General features: G+C 38.5%; 1 protein-coding gene across 2 annotated transcripts in view; it reads left to right on the top strand.

Annotated features, from left to right (window-relative positions):
• The window catches only part of ATP13A4 (ATPase 13A4), a 140,198-nt gene that overhangs the window by 105,267 nt on the left and 22,829 nt on the right, over window positions 1–12,102 (top strand). For both annotated transcript variants that reach the window (XM_047733203.1, XM_047733209.1), the window contains exons 18-23: window positions 1,391–1,515; window positions 5,663–5,826; window positions 6,641–6,763; window positions 7,980–8,059; window positions 9,525–9,567; window positions 9,990–10,099. In XM_047733203.1, the coding sequence (XP_047589159.1) occupies window positions 1,391–1,515; window positions 5,663–5,826; window positions 6,641–6,763; window positions 7,980–8,059; window positions 9,525–9,567; window positions 9,990–10,099 (645 nt within the window). The remainder of the gene's footprint in view (window positions 1–1,390; window positions 1,516–5,662; window positions 5,827–6,640; window positions 6,764–7,979; window positions 8,060–9,524; window positions 9,568–9,989; window positions 10,100–12,102) is intronic.

The raw sequence follows: 12,102 nt of genomic DNA, 5'->3' as shown, positions 1-12,102 counted from the left end.
TCGAACCAGGCAAGCTAGTCCTCAAGTTGTTGAGACAGATCAGATAACAAAGAATGGTGAGTGATAAAGGAACAAATAAAATGCATGCTACTCTGAGGCAGAGATAAGATGCAGAGGGAGCAATTATTTCTACCTGGGGAGGTTTTTATGGGGAGGCCCATGTGAAGTGGCCCTCAAAATATAAATGGGAAGTTTAAATGGCAGATCACAGGGGAACTTACAACCTTCTCCATGAAATAAGAAAGAGTGTCTTATGGCAGTCCAGAGCAAATGTTTCGAGATGGTTGAGTACAGAGCATAGCCATGGTGGCTGGGTCACCTTGTCTGGACGTTAGGGTAGTTGAAGAATTTAGTGATAGAGAAAGCTGAAAAATTAGTTTGGAATCAGATTATACAGAGACTTAATTCCAGGTTCCAAAGAATGAGGAGTTCCTGGGGTGAATACTGCAAACTCTGCCGACTTCTTTCCAGCCATTCTGGTAGAGATGTTAGTGGTGTCTTAGGAGCATGACTGACTTCAGCCCCTGCCCCTGGCTGACATGAGGCCCAGCATTGAGACACCCATGGCAAGCAAGGCCAGGTGCTCTCCTGGGTGCTGCTTTCATTCATATTTCAGCCAGAATTAGGCAATACTGGTGTCTTGCTCTTGTGTCTGCTAGAAATGTCTGGGTCTCAGATAAATGAATCATGGGAGAATTTTTGGGTCCCCAAAAATTGGGTCCCTGAAAAGTACCCCCAAATTACTCCCCTGCACTTAATCCCGTGGAATGTCTTGGTGAGGGTCTTGTGATTGGGAGCCTCAGAGGCCCCACTTCCTTGCAGAATCATTCACACCTTATGCAAAAGAGCAATGCTGCCTGTCTTCAGAGGGAGGAAGGGAAGGGAGGAGAGAGAGGGCTGTGTTTTGAGCTTCATATCTCCCGGGGTTGAAATAATATTACTTATAGGCCTGGATTCTGGAGAAATTGGCATTTTGTTTTCTTGTTCTTGAGCCTCACTTACTTTTTACGATGTTCAGTACCAGAGCTAGAACTCCTCCCAGGTGGTTGCTAACAGGTGAGGTGCTGGAAATCAGACTAGTCACAGCAAAGAAAGAAGACTTTGAATCATTTGATTCATTCTCTATGAAAGTTAAAACAAATATTTTGCTTAATAAATACTCTCTTTTCCAGTTGATTCAGTCAGAGTAAATGTCTCGGTGTCCTTCCTGTCCCCTCCTGTCTTCTTTCTGGGTATTTCCTGGCATGTATGTAGTAGTTAAGGAATGGTGCTTACGCCGGTGAGTGGGAACCACTCTGACAGGAACCTTTTTGCCTTTGTTTTTGTTTTGCTTCCCCAAAGAAAGACCACAATGTGCTATTTCTGCTCATTTATATGTATATATTTCCAGGGACAAAGTAGAATCAGACCTGATATTTCTGGGATTGCTGATCTTGGAGAATCAGCTGAAGGACGAGACAAAACCTGTTCTGGAAGAACTCATCTCAGCCCGGATAAGGACTGTAATGGTCACAGGTATAGAACAACATGTATGTGAAAACAGAAAGAATTTGATGCGGAAATAGGCAAGATTCACTCATCTCCCAAAGATTGTTGACAACCTCCTGTGGGTTAGACACCATTCTAGGTACTGGAGATTGGCAACAGAAAATGCAAAGTTACTGTTTTCACCAAGTTTCTATGTAGGTGAGGTGAGATAGAAAATCAACCAATCAGACGAGCAAATAAGCAGCTAGCTTTAAGAGTTATGAGGTACATGAAACAAAACAGAGTGATATGGTAAAGTGTGTCTGACTGGCTAATATATATGTGGTATCCTCTCAGAGAGGGGTCATTTGGGATAACACCTGCCTGATAAGAAGATGTGAGCCATGCAAAGATGGTGATTTTTGTTAAATATTAGAGGAAGAGAAATGTTCAGTCAGTGTGGTCTGCAAACTACACTGAAGGCCCATCAATAATGAGGTCTATGATTCCGGTGCTAAAAACTGCTATACCCGTACTTCTTTTAAACCCCAAATCACACAAACAGGGAAGGGGTGAGAAAGGATCATGCAAGAGAAGTGTGTGGAATTTCTTAATGAATCCTTCTAAGTGGAACTGATGATGTCTTAATGCAATCATTTGTTTGAGTGTGTGCCTTTCTTCCCCTGCTTTTAAGTCTGTCCTATGCATTTAAATTGTGATCATTGTGTCACCAAGATACAGTATTACCCCACCAGAGCCCATATTCCCCAGCCCACTTTCCCTGAACCCAGTGTCACTGCAGAGAACTCTAGCATACTTCTATTTTCCCCTCCGTCCTCTCCATCTTCCATTCTATTACTGCAATCCAAGAGACTTTGGGATCACTTTTACTCTATCCCTTTTTAGTCCCTCAATCCAATGTCTAGGCATTGCTGAGTTAATTTACTACTTCGAATTCCCCTTATGTTATGACTCTTCTGTTTCAAAAATATTTATTTAGCACTTATTTGACACATTCTCACAATCTATCCTTAGTATTGAAATAAAAATACATCATTCTGTACACTACCTCTTCTCTTCTGCCCTCACATAGGAATTTCTGTTCTCTTTCTTGGCTCGCTTGGTTAAATTTTTTTCGCCAAGACTTGTCCTTGGATAGGATGGAAGGGTGATATGTTCTCTGAATTCTTACATATCTCAGATATCTTTCTTCACTCTGACAGGTGAATGATATCTTGCCTGGGTGTAGGATTTGGGGGTTATAGTCTTTTTTTTTTCTCTCAATGATCTCAGATATTATTACAAGTCTAACGTCTGTCCACTGTAGTTAATTTGTTCTCTTCCCTATATAATCCTTTTCTTTAATTCTGGAGTTTAGAAATGCTACCGGGGTATGTCTATATGTTTATCTTTTTACATTGAATATGGAACATAGTGAGCCTTTTAATCTATCTTCTTCCTGTCAGGAAAATCTCTTCTACTGTTCATTTAATTATTGCCTTTGTTTTGTCTCCTCCTTTTTCCCTTCTGGAATTTCTATTGTTCGTATAATAGGCTTCCTGGATCTATTCTCTTAGTCTCTTATCTTTTTTCTTGTGATTCTGTATTTGTTATAGTTTTGCTTTGTGTTTAAGATTTTTTTTTTTTTTTTTTGCATCCAATTTTTCCAAAGCGCAAACTCAGGTTCCAAAAATGACCATTATTACCTCTTAAGTGTTAAGTTCTGAAATCATGTTTTGGGGTGGTAATGGCCCTTCAAACCTTTTTTTTTTTTTTTTTTTTTTTTTTTTTGGTGGTGGTGGGGAGAGAGGAAGGTACATTTGAGTTTTTTTAAGTGCGTTCCTTATTTTTAATGTTCTAATGCAGGTTTCATCTATCTTCAACAACTACTCTATTTTGCCTTTCAGGTGTTCTGGTTGTTCTGCCTGATCTTTTCTTGTTTAGCTTCTGGGATTTCTTAAATAGTTTGTTATATTTCTCTGTCAGATGATTGAGGCTCAGACCTGGGCTGAATCTCCCAAACAGTTGAACTTCTAGGGTGGTGGATAATAAAATGGTCTTGTGTTGCAAAGCAGCCAAACTCTTGGTGACTTGCTAAGGCATGTGGTGAACTCCTCTTAGGGCTCAGGGCTCCAGCCTCAGGGTAGATAGAGAAGCTCTCGCCCATTAATTAGCTCTTTTGGAGATTCTTGTAAATACTTTGGTAGAAATCTGAAGAAAGCCATGTCAGGGATAGTCAGCCAGGTGTTACATTATTTATTGTTCAGTGGTTGCTCTAGGAATCACAACATCTGTACCTACCCTTTCAAGAAGACTTACAAACATAAAAGTCCTCTGCCTTTTTCTCCTTTATGTTATAGTTGCCATGCATATGCAACAAATTATCTTAGATAAGTAATAAGACATATCTAAGAATGTCTTTATTTCTCCTTATTTCTGAATGATTCTTTCACTAGCTATAGGAATCTGAGTTGACTGTTCTTTCTTCAGCACTTCAAGAATATTCCACTGTCATCTTTCTTCCATGATTTTTGATAAGAAATCTGTGATAATTCGAATAATCATTCCCTAATATATAATATATTGTTTTCTCTATCTGTTTTTAAGATATTTTCTTTATCTTTGTTTTTAGAAGTTTGATTATAATGTTTTTGGGTATGGTTCTCACTGAGTTTATCTTGCTTGAGATTCACCAAGCTTCTTAAATATATAAATTTAAATCTTTTACCATATTTGGGAACTTTTCTGCTTTACTTCTTCAAAATATTTTTTTTTCCTGTTCTCATTCCTTTCTCCTCTCCTTCCTGGACTCTAATGACATGAATCTTGTTATTCTTCCATCTCTGTTCTTTTGTTTTTAAATTTTTCTCTCTGTTTTTCAGATTGCATAACTTCTATTGATTTATCTTTTAAATTCATTGACTCCTTTTCTTGTCATCTCCATTCTGCTTTTGAGAGCATCCAATGAATTTTTTATTTCGGTTATTATATTGTTCAATTTTGAAGTAGTCATTTGGTTCTTATTTACAGAGTGTATTTTTTTTTACTTGAGAACTTCTATCTTGTCATTTATTTTAAGAGCATTAACCTTCACCTCATGGAGGAGGATTATAAGGGCTGCTTTAAAAACATTGTCTGGTAAGTCCAACATCTGGGTCATCCTTGGACAAGCAAATGTTGATTTTTTTTTTCCCTTGAGAATTGACCACATTTTCCATGTTCATTTTTTTTTTTTTGGCATGTTGAATATCCTAAACATTTAAATTATTATATTACAAGACTTTGGATCCTGTTAAAATCCTCTGGAGATTATTGAGGCTGTTTGTTTGTTTATTTGTTTGTTTTAGCAAGGAAAACTCTAGGATGTGTGAGGGGATTAATATCATAGTTCAGTTCCTGAGGCTTTTGCTTTTCTCTGGGTTTGTTCTATGCATGCACAACTCTGAGTTGAGTTCATATCTTGAGTTAGTCTTTTTGTCTATCTATCTTTTTTCTTGGGTCTGTCCCATAATTCTTCAGCCTTCAGGCTCTTCCCCTCCCCCCCCCCCCCCCCCCCCCCCCCGGTTTCTTTGGCCAGAAAGACTAAGTTTCTCTTGGAATTTTAGCTTCCTTCACAGCTCTGGGACTAGGGTTCACATTCAGGTCAAACATGTGGGAGGAAAGAGAAAAAAAAAAAAAGCCAAAAATATCATCACCTTGTAGATTGTTTCTCCAGATTCAACTCCCTTCCACATTCTGCCTGCCTATGTTTACTTTTCAAAATCCTTGGATAGTTGTTTTTTGTATTTTGCCCATAGTTTTCCACTGTAATCAGTGGGAGAGATAGATTTTAATGGTTTTATTTCAGTTTGGCTGAAAGTGGAACCACGTGATACTACATTAAATCAGTGGGATTTTGCTTAATGTTTACCAAGCTAACAAATGATGGAGATAGATTTGAAATTCACCTTTTTATTTTTTCTTCCCACTCTCTGGAAAAAAATATACTGGTAGGTTATGAAGTAACCAGATGAAAAGCAACAAGAATCACAAAAGGGATCATGAATCCATGGAGAATCAGAGTGAGAGAGACTTAGAAATTATTTATTTTCACACCTAAAATAAGTTCTGAACTCCTTACCCTAGTTTTCCAGGCCATACATGAATTGATTCTATTTTTTCAACCTCATCTTGCTATACTTCTCCTTTCTTGTAGGTGACAATCTTCAGACTGCAATAACAGTGGCCAGGAAGTCTGGAATGGTTTCTGAAAACCAAAAAGTCATTCTCATTGAAGCAAATGAAACCACTGGGTCCTCCTCAGCATCTATAACTTGGAAATTAGTAGAGGAGAAGAAACAGATTTCATATCGCAATCAGGTATACCTAAAAAACAGACCTTCTGCAATATTATGGCTCACAGTGTTGGCTGCTGAGCAGCTTTGATTGGCCAAGATGTACAGGTAACCTAGGGTCAACATATTTCTCCAAATGTCTAAGACATATGCTATTTGAAGAGCTCCTATCACTTTCTCATACTGTCCTACTGAGCTTTAATGTACAGTGCTTTCCTGAGTGCTGGGAAGAATTCATTCTTTCAAGTGTTGGCTCTTGTTGGCTCTATATAAGAAAGAATGTAGTAAGCAGGACTGCGAATCTAATTTCTCATCTTCCTCTTGCTTGCTAGCCATCCCCTCCGGTCCAAAGGAGATTTAGTCCCTGGGAGAGAAACTGCTGTGTGCATTGGAAAATCAGATTATGTCTTCAGGGTGGGAAAAAAGTTTTATTCATTTATTCCCAATCTTGTCAGTATCTTATCTCCATTGTGTCCTTGTGGGACAATATTAATTCTATAAGAAAACAAATTGTAGGTTCTCACTTCAGGGAGAGATTTGTTAAGCTGTAATGCTTTGTATAGCGCACTTGAAATATGTGAAATGTGCTCTTCTCTGGGACTCACTATGGTCAAATCAGGATGAGAACAAGACATGAGTAAGTGTTATTCTCCTATTCACTAGAGGCTGCTTGTGCAAAGATTGATCTGGCAAAGAGAAAGTGCTTCTCTGAGGAATCAGGGCTGGAGTGTGACTCTTAAAAAGACACCAGACTGTCATCGTTTTCTTCTCTTTGATATATTTGTGGTTCTTTACCAATCTCTATCAAATGTCTAAAGTAACTGTGTCTTGCTTTGCAGGATAATTACATTAATATCAGGGAAGATGTCTCTGATAATGACAGAGAAGGAAGTTACCATTTTGCCTTAAGTGGAAAATCTTTTCAGGTTATAAGTCAACATTTTAGCAGTCTACTACCAAAGGTAATCTCCCAGTAAAGATGCTGATGATGTCACTTACAGAACATGTTCCTAAGTAATTTCAAGCCTCTATAGATAAGATATACCTATTGAATAGATTTTTAAAAAGGCAGATATTTTTGTTGTCTCATTTCCTACTAGATTTAAAATCAGTGAATTTGATTAGACAATTTCTCATCACCTATAGGAATAAATTATTAAGGAATTCTCAAATCATAAATATTGCTTTTGGGTGGCTGTCTTTATATTGCCATGGTGAGGGGTCTCCTACTATAGTGGAAATCCAGCAATTATACAGGAAGGCAGGCCAAGAATAGAGGAATTTCATTAGGTTTTTGACAGAGAACCTCTATACAAAAGACAGTCAAACTTAACACTTTCCTGATGAAGAACAAACTCATAGTGAGGGCAGGTAAGTTTTATATATAACATGTAGAAAAACTAGAAAAAGACTGTATCCAGTATAATATAAAGATAAATGGTTTTTATTCTTTTTTTTTTAAATTCAATTGCTTATCCTCTTAGATACTATTTAGGAAAAAAAGAATAAAGACTTTGAGGCTGACTGAACATTAAGCTGAGTTACTGCCAAAAAGAGCAGGGAATGTAGAGATCTAACACAGAATAATTTAGACTCTTTAGGATAAAGCTCAGGTGGATGGAGCTGGTATAGGTTTAATATCTCCAAACCATCAATGTTCCATAGCCCAGATTAGGCTTGGGATATTAGCTGAGTTTCACAATTAGTCAAGTCCAGATGGTATGGTTAAATCAAAGATCACAAATTGTCACTATTTCATCATTAAGCTGTTTTTCTGCTAGTTCTGAACAATTTTCTGAGAAGCAGTTACCTCTTTTCCTTTTCCTGGGATGTTAACCTCTGGATATCTCATAATTTCTGCTACTCTACCTACTCAAGATTCCATTAAGGTCCGGATTTTTTTTTTTTTTTTTTTTTACCACATTCTCAATGACAACTCAGCTAAATTCCGAAGATCATCATTTTAATCAATATTTTTATTATGTCTTTACTGATTTTTGATCTCCTGCTCACTTATTTGACGACTAAAGTCTCAATGTCTTAAAATCCAAAAATGGACTTCTTGGAAACAAACAATTTTTGCCATTCATGGATTTTATTACCCAGTGTTCTGAGTATCATCAATTACTTCATGGATGGCTAACTGTCATGCTGCAGTTTCTTTCGTGTTCCTTACAGATACTGATCAATGGGACCATCTTTGCAAGAATGTCTCCTGGGCAGAAATCCAGTCTGGTGGAAGAATTTCAGAAACTGGAGTAGGTTCTTTGCCATTTCGGGTGGTATGAAGTGTCTGGAGGCATGGCAGTCAGGGAGAGTGTAAGAGGTACAGGAAGTCACCTACCTTGGCCAAGGCAGTGGTTCTTAACCTAACTGCATACGACAATCAACTTCAAGAGTTTTGAAAACATAGCAATACCAAGACACCATTGTCCAGAGATTCTGATTCAGTTGCTCATGTGAGGCTTAGACATTAGTGTTTTTTTCAGATCTCCTCAAGTAAGTCAACTGTGGATCCAGAGTTGAGAATCACTGGACTAGGACATATAGGGCATGAAAATGTAGGGTGAGAAATGAACCTGGAAGTGTAGTTTAAGTTCAGCTCCTGAGGTACCATGAGAATTTAGATTTTATAAGTTATCACAGTTCTGATATAAGGTGATTTATATGGCAAGAGATTCACATAACCTTAACAATAAGAAAACATGTATATGACAGAGAATCTTTTCTGTCCTAAATCAGAAAAATTATTCTCTTCCAACACAAGGGTCTCCATTACAGAATAGACAGTTCAAATAATGTGCCCATCATTTGGGACCTTTTATTTCTTGTTAATAGAACCCATGGAGTCCTGAAAGCTTTCTTTACTTCTGGTGCTGGACCATACAGATGTAACTTCTACTCCTACTCATTCCCACTTAATCCTCCTACTTGATTTAGTCACTAGGCAAGCTTCTTGATTCAGAAAGCCCTGTCTTCTCCACATGGTTGACAACACAGACAGTAAATGAGTTGCCTTCATATGACAGTGTGGAAGAGAAGTATAGCCAATTCAATAAATGCTGTGAGAATACTCCTAACTTAAAAAGCAGACTATCTATAATTTTTGTCACCAATGAAAGTCAGCAGTCTGTATGCAACCTCAAAAAACTATCCTGAGGCAGGGATGTGTTTTCTTTCTTCAAAGTCTGGGCCTGGCACGCATTTTTTAGTTGAGTGACTGCTAAGATGGCAGATCTCCTCTCCTGTTACTATTAACAGCACTAACAAGTAATTTTTTTGTTTTGTTTTAGAGATTATAAGGCACTCTTACATACAGCACCTCACTGAATACGTATAACACTTTGTAGGAGAGAAAAACGATAGGCAAAATAGCCTAGTGATCAGGTCCAAAGATCTCTGTCTGGTTTCAAATCTGTTGCCCTCTTCACTGTGCCATGGTATCACATCGTCATCTGTGAACGTCCCACTTTATAGCCAACAAAGTCGCTTCCTAAACAGCGATGTTCAAGGTCTCCCTGAAATGCTTGGAATCAGGAATGGTGCACTGGACTGCTGAGTCACACTTTACTTTTAGTCAAACTAGACTCTTAGGAAAACTCCCTTAAAATGAATAATCAGTTCAAATCCTCAGTAATGAAGTTCAACTTATCTTTTTAATTAGAGAAATTAATAGGTAAAATTGCTCTGATATCCCTTACATTTGACATGGTTCCCTTTTAGTTACTTTGTAGGTATGTGCGGTGATGGGGCCAATGACTGTGGGGTAAGTAGCTGCCAGTGTACGGGGCCATAGCGGCACTAGGACAGACAAAGACTTACACTTGATTGTGCTTGCCTGGAGTTCTCTAGAGGTAGTATCCCTGGGATATACACTACCTCCATTGCTCTTGTTGGAGAAACTGATGTAGAAGGTTTGGGAGGGTTTTGACCAAAGCCACACAATGCCTCAGTGGTTAGCATAGACCAAGTGAGGTAGAATATGGCTCTGGACTCCCCACATCTTTCACCAAGTGTCCCAGTGCCATATTTTTCTTATATAGTAGGCAGAGCAAAATCTGGTCATCTCCTGGCTAGTGCTTGGGTCCACAAGCCACTTTGTGGCTAGCTTGACAGACTTTTCTCATGTAGCCTCAGGAGAGATGTATGTGAGTGTATATGGAGAGTAAGCTGACTCTTTGCTTTCAGGCTTTGAAAATGGCTCACGTGGGCATCTCTTTATCAGAGCAAGAGGCATCTGTGGCCTCCCCTTTCACTTCGAAAACTCCAAACATTGAGTGCGTACCTCACCTTATCAAGTAAGTAGATGCTTTCCACTAGCATTGTTTTAATCTCTCTTGACTTTTAGGTACAGATTCCATTGTTCTGTCAGGGAAAGAGCAGGGAAACTTTGTGTCCCTGGATGGGGAGGGTGCTTTGCAGGACAATGCAATCAGCCATTCTAATCCCAAGTGATTTTACCAGGAGTTAAAAATAACCGTGGGAGAGCAGTGGAATCTCTAATGAAAATCACTCAATAGGTTACTTTTAGAAAATTGGAATCTGGACTTTGTTACTGCTTTGTAAGTGTTGCTCATATTCTTATTATTGTTATTTTTACATGGATCTCCTTAGATGCTTTATGATGGGGGATGGACAGAAACTTTTTCCTTCCCACCTGCCCTCTTTTCTGCTTGACTCTATGCTTTTTGGAATATTCTTTCCATCCCCAGTTTTCAAAATATTTATTCATCTTTGCTGCTTCTACTAAACTTTCCCTTGGTATTTTATCTCTGTCTCCCAGAATATGTACTTCTACTTTATTTTATTTGAATCATAGAGATGGTTAGCATTGTGGCTGCTTTGGGCTGCTATAACTAACATGTATTTACAGTTTGTGAAGTGCTCTAATACCTACTATCTTATACTTCAAAATACCCTGGAGATGTAAGAATGGTCACTATTTTCTTTTGCAAATATGGAAATTGAGGTTCAATTGATACACCCAAGCTCAAACAGCCACATAGGATTAAAAATTCTATTAAAATTGACTTTATTTAAATATGTTTTATCTACAAAAATCGTACTATTCCCTTCACATTAAAATAATAATGATTTGGCTAGCTCTTCCCAATTTTTAAAAAACTTATGCATGTATTCGACAAATATTTAGAGAGTAGGCACTTAGTGCCAGGGACTGGTGGAGACACTGAAGACCCAGAAGAAAGTAAATCACAGGGGCGCCTGGGTGACTCAGTGGGTTAAAGCCTCTACCTTCAGCTTGGGTCATGATCTCAGGGTCCTGGGATGAGCCCCACATTGGGCTCTCTGCTCAGCAGGGAGCCTGCTTCCCGCCCCCCCCCCCCTGCCTGCTTGTGATCTCTGCCTGTCAAATAAGTAAATAAAATCTTAAAAAAAAAAATGTAAGTCACACATCCCTTGATCTCATAAAGCTTTCTTCTGGTGAAGAAGTCAGGCAATAAACACATATACGGATAAATCAAGGGTAATGGGAAAAGTTCTAAGGGGACTGGGGAGGTAGAACTGGCTGCTATAGGTGTGTGGTATGTGAAAGCCTTTCTAAGGAGGTGAGAGATGAGGAGAAACTATGTTCTGGTGAAGCAAATGATAGCAGCAGAGCCCCCAAACAGGAAAAAGCCTGTTTTAAAATCAGGTTTTGGAATCCCAGGAAAACATTTTGACCAGAAGGAAATTTAAACTCTATTTTCTTTCCAATGAAAGATACAAAAGTGACATTTCATAAGTAATCTATTTTATGCTTTCACGATATACTATTTACTCAGATTCAATCAACATGAACAGAAATAAGCATGCTCATTTTTTCTAGTCGATTTAAATTCCATATATGACTAATTTTAGTACTGTACTAGTCCAGTTTCAGAAAAAGTTGGGGTTGCCAAATGAGATTCAAATGAAGTGAAACACCTGCAGGAAAATAGCCCCCAAGCCTGCAATCTTATTGAAATTCCTTAGTTCATAGATGAAGAAACTGTGACAGAAGGAAACTGACTGTCCAAATGACATCAGTGTATAGGTGTGGGATCTGGGACCAGTTCCTCTGACTCTGGGCTGACATAGTCCCCACAAAAAAAGGACAAGACTAACACTCGACCTGGACTCCATAACTGGACCAAACCTGTGGACCTTGGCCTGGAATGGGTGTTTCCTAAAAAATCTAGTCCTATTCTGACAGCCAGCTCCCATGGGCTCAAGGCTATCCAGTCCGTCAGACAAACAGTTGAATAATCAGGCTTTCGAGTTTTTTCTCCTGAGCTCAGCTGAACAGCACATTGTAACTGAC

The sequence above is a fragment of the Lutra lutra genome, chromosome 1, assembly GCF_902655055.1.
Source record: "Lutra lutra chromosome 1, mLutLut1.2, whole genome shotgun sequence".
Taxonomy (NCBI): Eukaryota; Metazoa; Chordata; class Mammalia; order Carnivora; family Mustelidae; genus Lutra; species Lutra lutra.
The sequence above is the reverse complement of the archived record's forward strand: the minus strand, read 5'-3'. Positions and strand labels throughout refer to the sequence as shown.